The sequence below is a fragment of the Microtus pennsylvanicus genome, chromosome 13 (genome assembly GCF_037038515.1).
Source record: "Microtus pennsylvanicus isolate mMicPen1 chromosome 13, mMicPen1.hap1, whole genome shotgun sequence".
NCBI classification, from domain to species: Eukaryota; Metazoa; Chordata; class Mammalia; order Rodentia; family Cricetidae; genus Microtus; species Microtus pennsylvanicus.
The window spans coordinates 78800794-78822249 of record NC_134591.1 but is presented as its reverse complement, the minus strand read 5'-3'; the positions used below and the strand labels follow the sequence as shown (position 1 = coordinate 78822249).

Here is a 21456-nt window from a genome sequence, read left to right as displayed (position 1 = left end):
GTTCCCCTCTCCAGAGGGAGGGTGCCTTGCCCTGGCCTGCCCGCCTCTCTGGCTAGCATGGATACCAAATGAGATAATGACTGTGGAAATACCCTAAAAAGAATGGATCGGCCCACAGTGGCAGGGATTATCTTTATTATTAAGGAGAGCGATTTCCACAATCCAGAAAAGCTGCCATTAACAAGAAGGGTCCTGTTCATGTTGATTTAATTTCCTGGTTAACTGAGCGTTGGCAGGGAAAAAAAGAAACATGTTTCAACCCTTATTGGAAATCTTTTTAAATTATGCCAGTTTGCTTTCTGACGCTGGTCATGGTATAGTCTTGAGTCTTTATTTATTAATGAGCTGATTGATTCATATTTTCATTTATTACTCTTGCTCTGAATGTAACCCAAACAGCAGCCATGGACTCGGCCTCCCTCTGCCGGGGACCTTGTCCATTCCTGGGACTTGAGTTTGGGAGAAACAGAAGCAAACACGGAGAGAGCCTATCATGTAGTCTTCCAGGGTCTCTTCAGCCTTTTGATGTTTCCTTAGACTATGGCTTGAGAGGGTGGCAGGGTTGAGCAAATTTGTCCAGGAACATCTGTGAAGAGGAGTGCTCAGTTTGGATTGGAAAGCTGATGGATGGTAGTTTGCTTGTGATGTGGTCTTTGGTAGCCCAGGCTGGCCTTGAACTTGCTATGTAGCCAGCTATATATGACCTGCACCTAGTCCTACTGCTTCACCTCCCACCCAGTATTGGCATCCCAGCTGTTCAACACCACACCTGGCTTGCCATGGTTGTTCTTAACTTGTTTGTGAGGCCTGGCATGGCCAAATAGACAGCCTTTCTCTCCTTCAAGACAGGGGGAAAAGGCCATCTGAAGGCCTTGGAGTCCGAACTGCAGGTGGCCGAAAGGGGTGCCTGTGTTCCTGGGTTGAATCTGGTGGGGAAAGGCTGACCACTTAAATAGAACCCTCTGGAAGCAAATGTCCTTGAGTCTTTGGGCTAAAAGCTCTTTCCTTTCTTAAGCTCTAAAGTAGACTGAAGAAGTGTCTGAGATTCCCAGGGACAGTTGTCTGCTGGGTGAGGTACAGTGTGACAGGGGCTGTGTGCTGTTTATACAGGGGACAGTCCCAGGCTGCAGGCAGAGGCTAAGCCGGGAGAAGCAGATCTAAAGGTCTGGTGGCTGCTTTTCCCTTGGGTGCCTACATTAGTGACCTCAATGATTGTGAGCCAGAAACGTTCACTGAGCAGCAAGGGTGAGAAATGTGGGCTAGCCTGGGACCTTGATGCTCTCGGGAGACACAGCTCCATCTCACAGTTGAAGTCCTTGGCTGCATGCTCACGAGCCACTGTGTAGGTCTGAGGTTCTCATGGGGGCAGTGTGGCCTCTGAGAGCCCTGGATAAAGCCAGCAGCCTTCCACAGTTGTCCCAGTGGGCGTGGAATGGCACATGGTGGATAGAGGCCCGGGAAGGTGCCGGCCTCCCCGCAAGTGCTCAGCATGGTCTCCTATACCGTCTCCTGGTTACAGCCTAGAGTGCCAGTGCCACGCAGGCAGTGTGGGGGTGATCTGCACCTGCTGTGTCCTCATGTTGCCAGTGTCTGCTCTCCCCACAGAACCCCGACATCGTCCTGGTGCACTACCTGAATGTGCCGGCCATCGAGGACTGTGGCAAGCCCTGTGGGCCCATCCTCTGCTCCATCAACACTGACAAGAAGGAGTGGGCAAAGTGGACAAAGGAGGAGCTCATCGGGCAGCTGAAGCCCATGTGTGAGTACCTCCCTGGACCCCGGTCAGCATTGCCCAGGGGCGCCTTGGGGACCCAGCACAGAGCCTTATTTTGTTCAGACACAGTGACACTTTGAATTTAGCTTTCATGACATTCCCTCTGATGCCTACAGTCACTTGATCCTCATAAGGATTGGTTCCGCATTGCAATCAAGGCACAAACCCTCAGACTCAGGCCAAGGAGATGGCTTAATCTGTGGAGCGATGCTGTACAAAGAGTAAGAACCTGAGCTCGGATCCCAGGCCTTCACAGGAAAAGCCCAGAGTGGCAGAGGTGGTGAGAGTGATCAGAGGTGAAGGCAAGTGGCTCCCCGGAAGCTCTCCAGCCAGCTAACTTAGCCTGCCAGGTGAAGTTCCAGGCCAATGAGAGATTTTGTTAAACAAAGAGGTGGGAAATATCCAAGGACCACAATCCCAGGTTGTCCTGTGACCTCTGTGCACACACAGCCGCTCTGAACGCTCATGCCTCCGTCTCATGACAGATGGAGAAGACTCAGAGACACTGACAGAGTAAAGCGGGAGAGGGCAGGAGTTTGTCTGCCACACACAGGAGCAGGGTGGGAGACAGGAGGAGGGGCAGTGCAGGGAACAGAATAGCCGCTAGAGCGGGCTGGCCCCGGCTCCCACCTTTGGCTGCCTGTGCTGGCTCTGCACATGGCAGCAGGCTGCTGGCCCTGGACTGCCACGGTGCCCAGCCTGGTGGCAAATGACTTTCAGTAATTCAGTTGTTTAATTTCATCGGCAAAACTGAGGTTTCAGCAACATCTGTCAGGTGTGAATCACTGAGACAGACAGACGTCCGAGGGTCCAGGAAGCTGAGGACCCTTGTTTCCGCAGGTTCCCCCACCCCTCCTGCTCCTCCCAGCTGGACTCAGCTGTACTGAGAAATCCCCAAGGCTGCCCAGCGCTAGGCAGGACCCCACAACCCAGTTACCATTCAGCAAAAGTGGGTCAGTGGGTCACTCGGGAGCAGAAGCATTCTGAGCTAGCCAGAGGGAGCTGAAGTTGTTGGGCCTAACAAGGAAGTCACTGAAATATCTTTACCTGTGGCCTGCAAGCTGGAGCTGGGGGTGCTGCCATGACCCACCTCTCCCGAAAGTCTGAGACCCCAGACGTCATCAGCCTCAGACGTGGAGAGGGTCACTAGGGACAAACTGTTATGTGTTGGAGGAAGACCCAAAGAGTCCATCCTAGCCGGGCGGTGGTGGCGCACGCCTTTAATCCCAGCACTCGGGAGGCAGAGGCAGGCGGATCTCTGTGAGTTCGAGACCAGCCTGGTCTACAAGAGCTAGTTCCAGGACAGGCTCCAAAACCACAGAGAAACCCTGTCTTGAAAAACCAAAAAAAAAAAAAAAATACAAAATCCAAAGAGTCCATCCTGGGGCTGGGCTTCAGGACAGCACATCCCCTGCCTGGGCTGATGTCCCGAGTGCAGCCAAACTGTCTCTGGTACCACAGGTGCCCAGAGGCCTTCAGGATTCAGGATGCATCCCTGACTGCAACTCTAGCTGTGTCTGCCCTGGCCTGAAGCAACTGGCGTAGCCCTCATGTCAATAAGAGGCCGTGCCTCCACTTTAGGCCCCTACCTCAGACCTCTGTACCCCTCCTGAGGCCTTGGGGCAATCATGCCTTTCTCTCCTCTATCTCGCCTCTCCCTACTTCATCTGTCCATCCTACTTCAGGTTCCTGTACTCAGCCTCTATTTCAGCCCGTGTGCCCTAAGGCCCCTGGTCTCCTCAAAACCCCCAGACAGAAATAAAGCTGCCACCATTATCCAGAGGGGCCATGCAACCTCTCCTTAATCCTGCAGAGCAAGGGAGCATGGGAATCCCAGCCTACAGTTGGTGCTCAGAAGTGCTTTGGGGTGTAAGCAGAAAGCGACCGTCCTGGTTTTAGCCCAGTGTCTGCAGGACACTGGACAACAGGCCACAGCCTCCAGCATCCAAGCTCTGGGAGATGAGGCTGCTGAAATGTCCCCTCTTGTCTCAGGCCCTGCTCCCAGATGGGCTCCTACTTCTAACTCAGGGCCAGAAGGCCTCAAGGAGTGTCAATAAACACACACAGGGCTCCAACGCAACCCCACACGGGGCCCTTGGGCCTCTTTGTCCCTTCTCCTAGGCAGTGTCTTGGATTAGTTGGGGCAGGGACTCTGCCCAATACATACTGGCCAGACAGTAGAAGGAGCCAGAGATGGGACTCAGGAGATAACCCTTGTCCTGGTTCTGTGGCCACCCTGAAGCTGGGATTTGGTTCTGGCTGCCTGTCACTCACAAATGCCAATGAGCAGAATCTAGAGAACTTTGCCTTATTCAGAGAGAGCCTGCAATAAGAGAAAACGGCGGACTAGCTTCCTAAAACTCTATCTTCTGTCTCATTTCTAGGCAGCAGATCCTATAAGGTCAGGGAGACAGAGAGTGTCAATCACTCTGGGGCTCAGCCCTCTGGTCATGTGGTCAGCCATGCTTTTGAGGCCTGTGGTGTCTGTGCCCCTCTCCTGCCTTCTTCCCGCCACTTCCTTATCACTTCCAGGGTAAAGACCCTTGGCCTGAAAAGGTGGCAAGAGTCCAAGTGCTTCTGCCCCTGGCCACACCCTCAGTGTTCTGTCTAAGGGCTCCTTGCTCCGAAACCTAGCTAGCAGGACCATTGCTTCCTCCCCTCTGGAACTGTCATCGTTGTCCTCTGGGTCACTGGAAAGAGAGCCATTGGCAAATTAGTCCTATCTGCAGATGACAGGCTCCAGCCAGGCCCCCCGGAGCAGATGACTGGGTCCTGGCAGAAGTGTCAGAGACTGTGTGTGCCAGAAGCACACCTGGGACATGCTACCAGGGAACCATGTCTGCCAAGCAGACCCTTATGCTCAGGGTCTCTGCCTGGGGCTTCGTCGCTAAATGCACACAGATAGCTTCTACCTGAAGCCATCAGTGCCACGCTCTCTGACACCTTGCACAAGGGTGCCACCTCCAGGCCATGCAGGAGGCTCAGGGTCATAAACTCCAGGAGGCAAAAAGACGACTTGATTTGGCTAAGGTTTAACTGGAGGGGATGACGAACGCTTGCTCAGAGCCCGTGGTGCACGAAGGAAGTTATATAAAACCACGAGATGGGGACCAAGAGGTCACAGCACTCAGGGAACTGTGCGCGCCCATCCAGGCCTCTGCTGTGCAGGCTGGCCCTGCCTGGGAACTGATACTTGGAAATGCAGCCCCCATAAGCGCCTAGCTGCTGATCAGACTTGGACAGCACACAGGTGCCAGGCAGCAGTGTTCGGGGAAAGCACTGTGTGCTGAGAGCCAAGAAGCCATCAGATGGGTTCCAGAGTCAGGCATGCCATGAATGCTGGAGCCAAAGGCATTAGCTTCATAAATCACATTCCTTCAAAGACTTCCCTGTCTGGTGCTCTGATGTTTTCCAGTCTCTCTCTCTCTCTCTGCCCATCAGAGTTGTCAACGGCTTAATCAGAACATGTCACTGATGGGTGGCGGAAGGCCTCTGTCCACATGCGATCTCTGTCTCGCCTGTCTCAAAGGAGGAGAGGGGCTCCTTGTGCCATCTGATTCTTTGGACTAAAGGGCTTTCCCCTTTACCTGCAGTCTGAGGAGTCCGCACCTAATGAGCAAACACAGATGGAAATGTGAAAAATGCAGTCCCAACAGGCTTCCGTAGAGCCTCCTGGCTCTTTTAGCCCCTCTTTGCCAAATAACAGTAGCATAACTAAAAAATAAATATATTTCTCTTTTACTTTTAAAAATTTGGCATGCCAGGGTTGACATGGCGGTCCCCAGTATCTGAAGTTAGCCGCTGTGGCTCCTTCTAGCTGGTTGCTCTGCCAGTTTTAGGTGGTGCCCACTTTTACAGGTTAAAGGTGGCTGCTCCAGCCCTGGCTATCACAATTGCATTCTGGTCAACAAAAGGAGGAGAAACGGACAGCAACCTTCTTCCCTTTATGGGTAGAGCCTCAAAGTAATACACATCATCCCTACCCCTGTGTTCTTGGGCAAAAGCTTGTGCTATGGTCAGCCGTGGTTGGAGAGGCGTCTGGGGCAGTACGGAGTTCGGCGAGGCACATTTGGAGTAACGACTCTCTCATGTGAAGCGAGCATGGGGAGGAGTGATGACTCTCTCATGTAAAGCGGGCATGCGGACCCTGTGAGCTTCAGCTTTGCTGGCTTACAGTATGTGGAACTACTCATCTCGGGCCAAAGTCTGGGGATGGCTGTCTGGGGTCCTGTCTGGGGTGGGAAAGAATGGACCCCATCTGCATACAGTCTGTCACATCCTGGAAGTGCTGGGGGCTGGGCATCTACTCCCTTACAGCTGTTTAGGAGTGAAGGGCTGGACCACAGGCAAGGCTCTGGCTCTTGGTCCTTCCAGCTTGCTGGGAAATTTGTTCAGTGGCCCAAAGCCACCACCACCATGGCCCAGATCTCACACTCTCAGCTTCTGTGACCCAATGGGGAGCCAGATAAAACTGGTTCCCATAGGGAACCCATGGCTTCCTGCCCTGTCCCACTTCCTGGCTGCCCATCCAGAAAGAGCATGCCAGCCTCTCCCCAGCTAGCAGTCTGTGGAATGTAGCAGCCAGAGTGACGGGCAAGGGCTTTGCACTGCAAAAGTAGCAACTGTGCATAACTGCCTTTATCTCGGGGTTCCTTTTGGGGAACCCTGGATGGCCAGATGGCCTTGCAGAGAAGCAAGGGCCTGAGCTTTCTGCAGGCTTCCACCCCCCTAGAGAGCATTAGACAGTTCCAGCCTTCAGCCAGCCCAGCTTTGCCCGCCCCACTGTCTTCTGGGAACCCCATCATGTCACTGTGGGCCCATAGATGACCGCGGCAGGTATCTTTGGCTACAATAGGAAGGCCAAGTAGGAAAGTTGCCTGGAAAAACAGTCTAGCCTAGGACAGCAGCCACCTCACACCCCCACTGCTCCTGCATGTCCCATAATGTCATGCATACCTGCACACATAGGAACCCACATACACACAGCACCCTCGGCTCCTTGAATACACATAAACCCGGACACACGCCCAAGCTCAGTAAGAGGAAGGCTTGGTTTCCGGACCCCGTGACCTCTGAAACTTTTCTCCAAAAACGCCCCCACCTCGTGGCCTAGGAGTCAAGGCCCAGGGTACTCTGGTACACCAGCAATAGGACACACATGGTGGCTGTGATGGCAAGGGGAAGCCGTGTAAAAGGATTTGCATCGCAAGATGGAAGAAAAAATGTAAGCATGGGAGGCATGGCTCTGTAAGGAGCCAGCTTCCCCTTTCCCAGACTTGGCCAAAACACCCGAGCTTTCTGAGCAGCCCTGCTTTCTTTCCTGGGAAGGGATGACCATGGGCCCTGCCTCCGTGGGTCTCTGTGGTCCTGAAATGACATCACAAATGTCAAGTGATTAGTGTACTGACAGCAGTTAATAGGAAAACCAGTCCAAAGGCCAGAGCAGCACCTTCTAGAGACCAAGTCATCAGCTCGCAATCTCTGTGTGCACAGTAAGGGCACCCAAAGGCCACCCGGACATCCTTCTTCCCCCAGCCAGGTTGGGACCACTGAGCTCCGTGCTACACTGGGCTTTGGGAAGAGGCCAGACAGGAGGAGGCCCAGGCATCCCTCAGGAAACCCCCGTCAAACCTACCCAGAAGGCATCATGGGAGTGTGTTGAGGATGCCCATGTTCTAGGGGCCCCAGGCCACAAGCCTAGGGGCTAGTGTGGGATCTGGGGCAGGTGGAAGACCCAGGCAGTCCGTGCGGAGCAGCAAAAGGGAAGCAGAGATGAGGCAGTGCCAGATGCAGTGCTGACGGGATGGTGTCAGGGTTGAGCATGAAGTGATGGAGACCATGCTGTTTGTGGTCAGAGGTCCAGCTGACGCGCAAGTGGGGAAGGGTGCTCAATGTCCAGGAGGCCATGTTTCACGTGAGACAACAGAAGCCATGTGAGCACTGGGGTGGAGGCCATGTTGAACTTGAAGGGGTGGGCATTGTATTGAACGTGGAACGGAGGCCCTGTTAGGTGTAGACACAGAAACCATGTTGAGTGTGGAGGCGTGGAGACCACGCTGAGACCAGGAGTCTGGGGTCATGTTGAGCCTGACAGGGAGAGAAGCCATTATGTGTGTGAGGTAGAGGCCCTGGTGAGTGTTGGGTGAGGATCGCCATACGCAGAGAGTGATGGCTGTAGGGAGGAGAGTGTGAGGGTGCCCTCACTGCTCCCAGAAGTCCTCGGGGCCTTGATGCTTCAGTCTTTACTGGAAATGATTTCAAGAGTCACATCTCAGCTCTTCACTGTACACTCAGCAAGGGACTTTTCCAGCCCCAGGGCTGCCAACACAGGCTGGGGAGACCGCAGACAGAGACCCCACGCTGTGAGGCCACAGCTTCAGAGGCAAAGAAGAAACAGAGCAGTATTTAGGGGCACCTTCCCTTCCCAGGAACTCCTCACCCAGCTCCTCTGCCACCCAGTCCCCCAGTCCTCAGGCTTCTTCCCACCTGTTCCACAGAGCTCGCTGGGGCCAACACCTGAGCCTCAGGGTATGTGTTCAAAGTATTTGTTTTCTCGTGATTTTTCAAACAAAGACATATTCGGTAACTGGTGAGGCTGCATTTATTTGTTTTGCTTTTTTGCTTAGATTGTAATCCTGGTGATTATAGAGTATCAAGAAGTAAAATGAACAAAGGTGCCCCTTTCCTGGGCTTTCAGAACCAGTTCCTGGTCAGTTAGCGCCACCTGGTGACCAGTAGCAGTAGAGCACCTCCAGGATGTGCCCAGCCTTTCCTGCCGGAATGGTCTGAGCAGAGCCTGGGGGATGCAGGATGGCTGACCTTGCACGTGGCAAAGCAACTGACCACTGGCTGCAGGCGTGGTCATGAGAAGAGAGGAGCAGAGAGTCAGGGATCAGCCTCGGGTGGACTGTTTCCAGGGAAGATTTAGATCCCAGTGTCCCTGCAATGGAGAAAGATCTCCAGGATAGTCGTGAGGGACGCATAAGTCAGGTGTAAGTACCCAGGCTGCTGTGTACAGTGAGCCCTGAGCAGGGAGTGACCAGGGGCAGGAGCAGCGAGTCACTGAAGCAGGTCTCAAAAAGCAGGCTCTGGGGCCCAATCCTGCTTTGTTCTGATTTCGAGGGTATAAGCCAGCCTCAGGATGTGTGGGTGTTTTACATCCTATGAATACAAGCAAGACCATCTTTGTCCCCAGGACCAAGAATTGCAGCTTTGTCCTTAGGGGCAGAAGTCCTGTGTCCTGCTGGGACTACAGGACCCGAGGGACCTGGAGAGGATTCCCTGAGCACTGTGTTGTCACTGGGTTAGGAACCACTGTCCCTTGACCCTCAGATGGACTGAGCCCTGCTCTGGCAAACCCTACATACTTCCAGAAACGCCTTTCCCTACCGCTGCAGCCATCTTCCAGCCTTGCATATTGGATCTCGGTTTTTTGTTTTTGTTTGTTTTGTTTTGTTTTTGCAATCGTTCTTTCTGTCCCCTCAGGCTCCACTCTTTTGAGCTGATGTGTCCTCCAGGAGGGAAATGTTTCTGGTTTCCTGCCTGTCCCTAGATGTTTGTCCTTCAGGGCTCCCTGGGCACCTGTACTCCTAGGCTGTTCCAAAAATCTCCCCTGGCTTTTTCCTCCCGATTCACTAGCTCGACCAACTTTTGTGGAGTGTTCTCAACCCTGCCCTGGGTCTGACGGTCAAGGATCTGCTTCTGACTTGGAGATCAACTCGCTAGAAGAGACGGTCTAGTGAAAGGTGGAGTTTTTAAGCTCCCCAAATTTTAAATCTCTTTTAAGAATCAAGATCTCTGGAGCACATAATTGGGAGTTAAGAGCGGGGTTCCTGCTGGGCGACGGTGGTGCATGCTTTTAATCCCAACACTCAGGAGGCAGGAGCATCTCTGAGAGTTCAAGGCCAGCCTGGTCTACAGAGTGAGTTCCAGGACAGACAGGGCTACACAGAGAAATCCTGTCTTGAGGGGAAAAAAATGAAGAAGAAAGAAAGAAAAAAAAGAGGAGGCTTCTCCTAAAGGAAAACTGTCATCTAGACAACTGGAAGAGGTCTCCTGTCCCTGATCTGAATTGGCCCAGAACTGGACACCCAGCCGTCTGCATCTGCATCTTTTCCTGCTGGCTCTTCCCTGGAGAAGTGGAGGGACTAGCGACTCCGGGTCGGAAGTAACAGTACCAACAGAGACTCTTCTCCCTGCCCAACTGAGTATAAGCTGCATGAGGCAGACGCACTCAGCCAAGGCCACTCACAGCATCCTGGGTCCTTATGGTTTTCCTAGAGGTGAAATGCAGGGGCCAAGGCCATGCCGCTCCCATGTGGTCTAGATTTCCTGACCTAGGAGTCCCAACCCCTCACTACCATCTGATGCAATATGACCAGGGTAAATTCTCTACTCCACAGCTGACACCAAACCCCAGCCTCTGACTTTCTCTTAGATAAGAGGCATAACACGGCATGAAGCCGGGGGGGGGGGGGCTAACACTTCACATCTCAACAGCGAGAACTAGCCGTCAAGCTCAGCTGAGATGCTGCAGCCAGAGGATCCTTGCACACAGCGAGCATGCATGCCACCCCAGCCCTCTTAGCCTCAGCGGTGTTCCTCAAAATGAGATCTGTGGAAACTTTGTCCTCAGCGCCAATAGGATGAGAGCAGGGTGGCGAGAGGGAGAATTGAGTAGCACGTGGGTGTCTGGATATGAGAAGTTGAATCTAATGAAAACTTCATCTAGTTGAACCAAGAAATCAGACGCAGGGCCTTTATTCCTGTCAACAAGGATACAGTGAGAATTAAACCTACGCACGGCTGCCATTTCCCATTGACCTTGTTGCTATGGTGACAGCCTTCGAGCATCAACAACTCAAAGAATTCCAGACGGGCTCACTTTCACTGGAGAATAGGCGGGGCAGTGGGCTCCCTCTCCAGCTGGCTCTGTCATATGGCGAGGAAGTAGGGTGACCCCACGCCCAGGCTTACCTGGGAGTATCCCGGTTTATATCCGAGTAAATGGCTACCTTTCTGTGTCCAAGGTGACCTGGTTTGGATAACAAGTTAAATAAATGGTCACCCTTGCCATGGGTCTCTCATGTGGCAGGTGCTGGGTATAGATGAACTCAGACAGAAGAGGAGGAAGGGAGGGTCCCAACGACCCCTGGGACAAAGACACCAGGACAATGACACTGCCACTTGTCACCTATTGGCCACAGTGCCAAGAATCTCTCCCTGGGGAAAAGGGGGGGACGGTTAACATGGATTCTCGCTGGTGCATGCATGCCATCACTGTGGAGATGGAAGCTAACAGACCTGTCCTGTCCACCTTCCAGAAACAGAGGGACCACCAGGGCTGAAGGGCCTCTCCTTCCTTCCCCAGCCTGTCCCTTCCCAGGGTCCCCATAGAGTAAATTATCACAGCAGAAGTCACTGCCCCTCTACCCCTTGCATGCTCAAAGTTCTCTGAGGAGTGGGGTGGAGTCAGGGGAAGGAAGCATCATGACAGCCATTTATGGATGAGAGAACTGAGGTAGAAAAACACTTCCAGGGAGCACAAGGAAAGAGCTGCAGCCACGCACGGCTGCTGGAGAGGCAGATGCAGCTGCAAGCCACCTGCCTCCCCTGGGCTCCGAGTCCCAGCACCATCGTCCCTTGCGGCCGTCAGCAAGTGTGGGTCACCACATAAGCCCATGAGGACAGAGCAAAGATCTGCTGGCCTGGGACACCATCACCTCACTTTGGTGGCAGGAATCCCCAGTGAGGAGGCGGGTCTAAGGACCACTTGTATCATGGAAAGTTCGTCCTCCCTACAGAGCTGTATGCTTCCCTATGCTGGCACCTGGCCTGCCACGGTGGAGGCCAAGCTACCCCTCCTAGTACCTGAGCTAGGTCTGGATCTGCAGCCCTGGATCTGTAACCTCTGCTTACTGGTGCTTCCAAGAACACCTACCTGTCAGGTGTCCTCTGATCCCCCATTTCTTCCTTGTTCTCCTGCTCTCCCACCAGCTCCTCCCCATCCCTCAGCTTCTCCCTACTCCCCAGCTCCTCCATGCTGCCCTCTCTCTCTCTCTGTACCTGAATTTGGCCTTCTGGCCTTCAGAACTGTGAAGACCGTATCTCTGTCCATTGTAACCCCTAGTCCATGGTATGCTGGGATAGCAGCTGAAACAGGCTACAGGCGTCACTGCAGCCAAGCACCACTGACTACGGTGTGTACGCACGGTGGAAACTTGCCGATTCCAGTTCTGTAGTCTGGAAGGCCAAGATCAAGGTGACTTGGAGGTTGGCTTCTGGCGAGGCTTCTTTCTGGCTGTGCACAGCCTCCGGCTGCTGTCTTGCTGTGACCTCACATGACTTCCCCGTGAGTACAGGCACGTCTGGTCTGTCTGCCTATGGCATGAGGTCCTATGACCTCATCTATTGACTTTCTTAAAGATCTGTGGTGGGGTCCCTTGTGTAGCTTTGGGGAAGCACCATTCAGTTCATCACAGGGGAAACTCTGGTTAGGCAGACAGAGTGGTCCATGTGTTCCACTTCCTCTGGAGACTCATGGATGGAGCTGCCATACCCAGGATGCCCTAGGCTGGCAGTTGCCCATGTCAAGATGAAGTCTCCCCGTCTCAATCACTCTCCTCATGGCAGCTGACTGCCTCCTGGGAAGAAGGTCCCCAGGCACAGTCAGGTGCTAGCATTGGGTCATTTATTCATAATGGTGGAAGCTGCCGTGCCTCTAGTCTGATTGGGGAGAGCATCTTGCTAGGCAGGTCGGCAATGGTGTGAGGTAATTGGTTTATCTGACAGTCATCCCCCAGCTGCAGCTCTATCACAGGTCCTAACACAGCCTCTCAGCAGGCAGCCCAGGGACCCCTCCCCCCAGAGTGCTCAGCAGGAAGCCACAGATGGAGTCCTTTAAGGTCCCAGCATCTGCTTCCTGAAGGTCAATGTGGTCTTCTCTGCTGTTCCTATCCTGGGAAGGCTTAGGCTAGGGCCAGTTTACCCGCCCCGTGCCTGCTTTGCCCCCTCTCTTGGATATACCCTGTCCCTGTCTTCCCGGGGACTCAGGTTCCCCTCTACCCCTTGACCAGCTCAGGGACCACCACTCAGGCTCCGCATAGGGGAACCAAAGAGAGGGTCTGAGATTCTTTAGAGCTGGGGCTTCCTCCTGAGCTGGGAGGAAGAGTAGTGACCAGGAGTGGGTGAATGTGGCCCAGAGACAGCAAGGCTGTTTTCCTGGCTCTCAGTGCCCCATTGTGACCTTGCATTTGATCCAGGGCACTTCCTGAGTTTCCTTTTGTTGCTGTCATAGGTTAGGTGTGGGGCATGGGCAGGGGTGGTGAGTAGCAAGTGCCCTGTACGTTTATGAACCTTCCTTTCAAAACACATCTTTCCTCCGCTGTAGAAATCTCCTTTCCCACTGATTCGGTCCATGTCGGGACGCCGAGCATGCGTGTTAAAAGCCGACTTGATGGTGTTTGATATTCAGTACTAACGGCTCCCCTCCCTGAAGGAGGGGGCTTCTCTCTCCCTCCCCCAGATGGAGGGGGAAGACAATCTGCACATTGGATAGACCGAGACTCTCGGTAATTTGCGTTAAGCATCCAGAAATTCACGGCTTGCAATCTGTCTCCCTTCGCTGGGTTTTCATTCTGTAACTTTCACAACCTCAGGAAGAAAGCAAGAGACAGCAGGGCTGAGGTCTGCATGGTTGGATGAGGGGCAGGAGTGTGGGGAGCCGGTCAGACCTCAGCCCCGTGGAGCCTTAATGAACCCACCCAGCCCAAAGCACCATCTTTGCTGGCTTGTGGCCAGAAGCCAGCAGTGGAGTTTCCCTGAGAACACTCACCTCTCTAGAAAGCCAAATTCAAGGCGGGGGGGGGGGGGTCACCAAGGAACATGCAACTGGCGCCTGCTCAAGGTTCCCATAGTGGATGCTCTAATACAAGGACCTCCGACCTGACCTTGAACTCCTTGCTAGGTTAGGATCAGGACAGAGTTCTGTGTTCTATCGTGGTGGCATTTAAGGACACATGCACATAGTCACACACTCACATACAATCACACACACATACAGACTCATGTACACACACAATATATACACTCACACACAGACACACACATACATACATCAACATACATACACAAGCAGACATACACACTCACACACCTATACAGACATACACACACTCATACATCACACAGACACACACGTACACACACATATACATAGCCATACACAGAGACACACACACTGTGAGAGCATTAAAACATTCCTGAAACACTTCAGCCCCACCGAGTCAAGTTCTCGTACACAGGAGGAGACACACAGCTGGTAGAGGCTGTGGCACATTCTGGCGGGGCAGGAGAGCCTCCATGGTACCCTCCAGCTCCTGGGTATGATATGTGTTATCATCTCCCCTCCCTGAGCCTGTTTCCTCATCTGTGAAATGAACCTGGAGAGGTCAGGGCCTGGCCCCTGCCCAGGACCCTCCTGCTGTCCAGCCTGTGTGCTGGGAAAATAGACAGACTTAGAAAGGAGATGCCATGGCTGTGGTGAGGCAGGCAAACCCAGGCCTGGGCCACACTTTCCGGCTCCTGGAGACGTCCTGGGAACACAATGTTCAGAAAGAAGAAACCCAAATGGGTGTAATTAACAAGATCTAAGGCCTCCTGAATCTGTGGGGATTCCCATTTCCACTGAAACACACACACAGGGAGCCCCTCCCCACCTGCAGAAGGATGGCGCACAAACCATTGTCTGACCGCACAGGGCGACCACAGGCAGGGACATCTCCAAGGCTAGGCAGATGGGCAGAGTAGCAGCAAATGCCACCTAGGCTCATCCCCTTTGGCCTACCAGAAGCTGGAATTTACTGGGGGCATCAGAAGATATTGGAGGCAAGTCCTTGAAGACCCCCAGAGTAAAGGACAAGGAAGGTAACCATCAGCCGGCCACGTGGGCAAGAGGAGCCCAAAGGAAGACAGCCTGGAAGGATGCCCGCCAGAACCCAACCACAGACCCAGCTTCTTCCCTTTAAAAAAAAAAAAAACCTCCATTAACACAATGAGGAAAAGCGACCTGGGCCGACGACCTCCTGTGGGGTCTGCACCGGGTCTGGCAGGCTGAGCTGTCTGTGGATTCCCCACCAAGAAGCTCCTTTCCCAACCTCAGATGTCTGTGGGCCACAGCCACACCCAAGAGCACTGCTGTCACCTCCTGCTTCATTCACGTCACCACGCCACTGTCCTCACCCTTCACAGCTATGACAATGACACTCTTTGCTCGGGTTTCACAACTCCATACAGATGGGCCTTCTCCCTGACTCGCTGGCAAGGCACACCCCCGTCTTTTCCCATTTTAACTTTATAGACAAGGAAGCAGGCTCAGAGAGGCCAACTAAAGCGCCTTGAATTCACACCAGAGCCAAGCCTCGCCTCAAACCCAGGTGTGAGCCTGGCCCCAACTCCCCCCTGTCCTGTGGCTTAGGCACCCCCTATGGCTGCATTCTGGAGCCCTAGTGGTGTCCCCGTGTTTGATACCCACCTCTCTGCCTTTTTTCCTGCACACACTCACCTCCTTCCTGGAACCCCAATGCTGGGGGTTCACTGTGGGAGATACCAGAGTGTTGGGTAGAGCCATGCCCCCCCACTCAGGGCTCTTGGTGGGGTCTGTCGGTTTGTCTTAGGGGGTCTGTCCAGCCTCATCCTGCCAGGCAGGTGGAAACCTCTTTCTGGGCTCTTCCCCCATCTCCAGGGACTGCAGACACCCAGGAGTGAGCCAAACCCCAGAGCATCTGTAGACATAATGGACCATCAGTGAGAACGGGGACTGAGTCCCCTACATGTGGGATCATGGGCCTATCAGTCCTGTTCCAGCTCTGTGATTCCCTTTGGAATAGAGAAGTGTGGGGTGGGTAGGAAGCTGAAGTCTTCCTATAGGGGAGAGCCCCCCTGCCACATGCTCAGTGAACCCTCCTGCTTCTGCCCTGTGAGTCTGCACGAAGTCTTATAGTCCGCAGACATGACGAGCCTCCCAAACTTCCGGTCTTCCTCCCATCCTTGTCTTCTACCTCCTCTTGGGAACCCCCAAAGAGCCTTCCCAGTGCCTCTGACTTCCGACAGACAGAAGTGAGACTGTAGACAAATTACTACTCCAGTTCACCCAGTTCAGCAAAGGGAGAAAAGTAAGGAGGAGCTCGGAGCTCCTAAATGAGCAGAGACTCTGCTGGCTAACTTGGCCTCTCAAACCCATCCTAGCAGCGGCCTTCCAGCATGCTGAGCTTTCAGAGAACCTGATACCATCTCCAGGACAGCCCCATCACCAGCAGCCCCTGACACCTCTCTCTCTCTCTCTCTCTCTCTCTCTCTCTCTCTCTCTCTCTACCTCTCCCTCTCCCTCTCTACCTCTCCCTCTCCCTCTCCTCTCCTCTCCCCCTCCCTCCCTCTCTCCCTCTCCCTCCTTCCCTCCCTCCCTCCTTCTCTCTCCTTCTCTCTATCTCTCTCTCCCCCCTCCCCCCTCTCTATCTCCAGTCCATGGCATCAAGTGGACCTGCAGCAATGGGAACAGCAGCTCGGGCTTCTCCGTGGAGCAGCTGGTGCAGCAGATCCTTGACAGCCACCAAACCAAGCCCCAGCCTCGGACCCACAACTGCCTCTGCACCGGCAGCCTGGGTGAGCTGGGGCCCCTGGGGGGCACGTGGTACTGGGTACCGAGTGGTGGGTTCTGCTGTCCTGTCCAGTGAGGAGAGGGGTAAGCAGGGGGTGGCACTGGGCACAGTTGGGGATGTGGGGGAGGCACTGCTTTCCAATCCAGCAAGGGAAGGAATGAGTGGAGGTCTCTGGGGACAGATGGTACTGGGGCACCCTGTGAACAGACAACTGATTTGGGGAATGTAGAGAATGGGCTCTCCTATCGTAGCCAGAAAGGGAAGAGACAAGGAACCAGTTGGTATCACAGCAGCTAAAAGGGGCACTCAGTAGGCCCTTTACCCTGGTTCTTCCCCCTGCCCCCGGAATCAGCATCATAACCTGCTTTGGGAAAGAGAGAGGAATTTCCAGTGAGGTGTAGGGACAAGGAGCAACACACAGCTGCATTGGGAGAGTAGAGATGTTTGGGGTCCAGGGCCTCCATACACTCCCAGCAGGTGCCTGTGGGGGTCATGTTCTTAGGAAGCCCCAGCAAGAGGCTCAGGTCACCAGTTCTGAGGTTTATCAGCATCTGCCCCAGGCAATGGGACCTCTCAAGCCAACCCATCTGTCTCTCCAAGAAGGGAAGGTTTCCTACTCCCCGCCCCCCCACCAATACCTCTGCTTTTCTGACCACACCATTTGCTTGGTGGGGTTTGCCTCTCCCCTCCCCTGGTCGCCTTCATTAGACGCTTCCATCACTCAGCATACATTTAGGAGCCTAGATAGTGAGCCTGAAAACAGAATCAGAAAGAATTCGCCCTTTTCTCAAAAGCCAGATGACCCTCGTCTAATGGAAAGGAAGGAAGGAACCCCTGAAGATGCGAAAGTCCCAACGAGTTGAGGACAGGTCCTGGCTTAACTGAACGGTGGAGAGGGTCACCTCAAACACCTCCATGTAGGGCAGGCTCAGTAGGTGAAAGTGCTATAAACTAGCCCAATAGCCTGAGTTTGTAACTTAGTGGATGGAGGGACCCAACTCCTGTTAGCTGTCCCCTGACTTCCACACCTGCAGCGGCTCGTGCATCCCTCCCCATTCACGTATGCCACAACTTAATGTAATAAACATATTTAAAGACGTTCTTGCCCCAGAGCGGAGTCTAGAATGCTTTTTGATTCTAGGCTCTGAGACCTGGCCTGGAGAAGGGCGTATTCTTTACCACCTTGGGCCAATTTCCGGTTCCTGGTCCCCAGAACAAGGGTCCTGAAGGTCACAGGTTTCTTGAAGCATTACACAGTCAGAATCGGGTGTAAGAAGTTGAGTTGGGCATGAAGACAGAGGCACAGTCCCTGGAATGAGTCTTCCAGCTCAGAAAGAATTCTTCCAGATGAGCAGTGTCTGTCTGGTGGGGTGAAGAGGACTTTTCTGGAAAGCAACACCCTGGGTGCTATATACCACATCCTGCTAATTTTGAAAAATAGCAACAGGTTCAAAACATTTGATCATGCAGGATGGTCACATAGGGCATGGCAGAACTGCAGGTGTGAGAGGAGATCCCAAGTGTCCAAAGATGGTGGACTGTCCTGCCTGGGGTCTGGATGGGGACTTTGCAAAGGGTTCTGACTGCTTGGGAGAAGAATCAGTCGAAGTCCCAGCTCTGACTTTATGCGTGTGTGTGTGTGTGTGTGTGTATGCGTATGTGTATGTGTTCTGCTCCCATCTCCACAGGAGCGGGCAGCAGCGTGCATCATAAGTGTAACAGTGCCAAACACCGCATCATCTCACCGAAGGTGGAGCCGCGGGCTGGGGGCTACGGGGGCCACTCGGAGGTGCAGCATAACGATGTATCGGAGGGCAAGCATGAACCCAGCCATGGCAGGAGCACAAGCCGGGAAAAGAGGAACGGCAAGGTGGCCAAGCCAGCACTGCTACACCAAAACAGCACGGAGGTTTCCTCCACCAATCAGGTGGAGGTCCCTGACACCACCCAGAGCTCCCCGGTATCCATCAGCAGCGGGCTCAACAGCGACCCAGACATGGTAGACAGCCCAGTTGTCACAGGTGTGTCCAGCATGGCAGTGGCCTCTGTGATGGGGGGACTGTCCCAAAGTGCCACAGTGTTCATGTCCGAGGTCACTAATGAGGCCGTGTACACCATGTCCCCCACCGCCGGCCCCAACCACCACCTCCTCTCGCCTGATGCCTCTCAGGGCCTTGTACTGGCTGTAAGTTCTGACGGCCATAAGTTTGCCTTCCCCACCACGGGCAGCTCAGATAGCCTGTCCATGCTGCCCACCAATGTGTCCGAAGAGCTGGTCCTCTCCACCACCCTTGATGGTGGCCGGAAGATTCCAGAAACCACCATGAACTTTGACCCCGACTGTTTCCTCAATAATCCAAAGCAGGGCCAGACATACGGGGGTGGGGGCCTAAAAGCCGAGATGGTTAGCACCAATATCCGGCACTCGCCGCCTTCGGAGAGGGGCTTTGGCTTCACCAGCGTCCTCACCAAGGAGATCAAGACGGAAGACACCTCCTTCGAGCAGCAGATGGCCAAAGAGGCGGCGTATTCCTCCTCGGCAGCAGCTGCGGCGGCATCCAGTTCCCTCACCCTGACCGCGGGATCCAGCCTCCTGCCGTCGGGCGGTGGCCTGAGTCCCAGCACCACCCTTGAGCAGATGGACTTCAGTGCCATAGACTCCAACAAGGACTACACGTCCAGCTTCAGCCAGACGGGCCACAGCCCCCACATCCACCAGACCCCCTCCCCCAGCTTCTTCCTGCAGGATGCCAGCAAACCCTTACCCCTTGAGCAGAATGCCCACAGCAGCCTGAGCGACTCCGGGAACACCTTTGTGATGCCCACGGTGAAAACGGAGGCCTCATCCCAAACCAGCTCTTGCAGTGGCCATGTGGAAACGCGGATAGAGTCTACTTCCTCCCTGCACCTCATGCAATTCCAGGCCAACTTCCAGGCCATGACCGCAGAAGGGGAGGTTACCATGGAGACCTCCCAGGCAGCTGAAGGGGGTGAGGTCCTCCTCAAGTCTGGGGAGCTGCAGGCCTGTGGCTCAGAGCACTACCTGCAACCAGAGACCAATGGGGTGATCCGCAGTGCAGGTGGTGTCCCCATTCTCCCAAGCAATGTGGTGCAGGGACTCTACCCGGTGGCCCAGCCCAGCCTGGGCAACACCTCTAACATGGAGCTCAGCCTGGACCACTTTGACATCTCCTTCAGCAATCAGTTCTCAGACCTGATCAATGACTTCATCTCTGTGGAGGGGGGCAGTGGTACAATCTACGGGCATCAGCTGGTGTCGGGGGACAGTGCTGCACTCTCGCAGTCAGAAGATGGGGCGCGTGCACCCTTCACCCAGGCGGAGATGTGCATCCCCTGCTGCAGCCCCCAACAGGGCAGCCTGCAGCTGAGCAGCGCCGAGGGCGGGGCCGGCGCCATGGCCTACATGCATGTCGCCGAGGTGGTCTCCGCTGCCTCTGCCCAGGGCACCCTGGGTATGCTGCAGCAGAGTGGACGGGTGTTCATGGTGACTGACTACTCCCCAGAGTGGTCTTACCCAGAGGTAAGCTTCAGGTGCTACCACACGCCGCCCTACACCCATCTCACCTGTGCCGCGGTGCATCCTGGGAAGCTTGTTTGCATGCGGCCATTTGGATGGAGCTCTGCCCGGAAACACAAAGCTGTTCCCTCCCGCGGTGGCACTCAGACATTACTGTAGCAAGTTTTCCAGTCAGGGCTATCCCAGGAGGCAAGCTGCCCTTCCCAGCTCTGGCCAGAGCAGCCTGCTGTGTTCTGACTACAATCTTGGCTTTCCTTTCCCTTTTCTTTCTTCCCCTTCTCCTTTCCTCCTGCTTTGTCCCCTGCCCTCCCTTCCACTCTCTCTCCACCCTCCCTTCTTTGGGGGATGGAGGGTGTCTTGGAACTACTTTTAAAAGCATCCAGAAATCAACATCAGAGTCTTGGGGTTATTGCTCCCTGTAGCTCAAGCTTGGCTTCACTAAAGCAAGTAGGGGAACTTCCCACCAAAAGTGATAGGGAGGGTGCAACTTTGGGACGCTCAGCCATCTACAAAATCAACATGGTATGTGCCCCAAGATCCAACTTGTGCTCCCTTCACCAATGGCTGATTTCCAGGGCTCTCACTCTAGAGACTACCGCCCCAACAAGGACTGCAGGAAGACCCAGGTCGTGCCTCGGGGACACTAAAAGAGGATGGGCTAGGAAGGGGGCAGTGTGGCTCCAGATCCCCTAGATACCTTGCTTGCATGTGGCAGAGCTTGAAGATCTGGCCGGCTGTGCCAGCACAGCCTCTGGGTCAGACACTTTACCCCAGGGTGGCTGCCCATAACTCCCCCCTCCCCCGCCACATCATCTAGGTGACGGGCAGGAACTAGGTTCATATTTCCTCTCCCCCAGTAAAGCCAGACTAATGCCCAGGCCAGAGTAGCCCAGCCTCTGGACCCGAGACAGAGCAGCTGCTGCCCATACGGTCTCGTGAGCATCCACAGGATGCTGGAGGGAGTGGTGAGACCACCATGGTAGGTGAATGGCCAGGAGCATGGGGACGGAACTGGAGGATCTGGTGGGGAGCTTGGTTCTGTCCTTATACTCCAGCGACCTTGGAGAAGTTGCCACCTTCCCTATCTCTAAAATAGCAACCATGGAGGGGCCGGAGAGATGGCTCAGTGATTAAGAGCACCGGCTGCTCTTCCAGAGGACCCAGGTTCAATTCCCAACACCCACATAGAAGCTGACAGCTGTCTGTAATGCTAGTCCCAGGAGATCTGAACACTTTCTTCTGGCCCAGGCATACATGTGGTACACAAATACCATTCAAGCAAAGCACCCATACACATAAAAAAATTAAATTAAAAAAATGTAAAGCAACAATGGATCCTGGAGTCTCTGAAGACTGGCAGCATTCCGTGCCCAGGCAAAGTCACCCTGTCCACCTCCACTCTGCCACAGTCCAACCCTTCGGTAGGCACCTAGAAGAGCCCTACTTGGCTGTCACCCTGCTTTCTCAGGCCTGCATCATGTTCCTCCTGC

At 54.2% G+C, this 21456-nt stretch overlaps 1 protein-coding gene across 16 annotated transcripts in view; it reads left to right on the top strand.

Moving 5' to 3' along the window:
* The window catches only part of Camta1 (calmodulin binding transcription activator 1), an 826088-nt gene that overhangs the window by 720748 nt on the left and 83884 nt on the right, over nucleotides 1-21456 (top strand). For all 16 annotated transcript variants that reach the window (XR_012907539.1, XR_012907538.1, XR_012907537.1 and 13 more), the window contains 3 exons: nucleotides 1606-1759; nucleotides 16292-16432; nucleotides 18117-19969. Coding sequence is in view for 11 of the 16 variants with exons in the window: in XM_075946642.1 (XP_075802757.1) it covers nucleotides 1606-1759; nucleotides 16292-16432; nucleotides 18117-19969 (2148 nt within the window). In the remaining 5 variants the exon portion in view is untranslated. The remainder of the gene's footprint in view (nucleotides 1-1605; nucleotides 1760-16291; nucleotides 16433-18116; nucleotides 19970-21456) is intronic.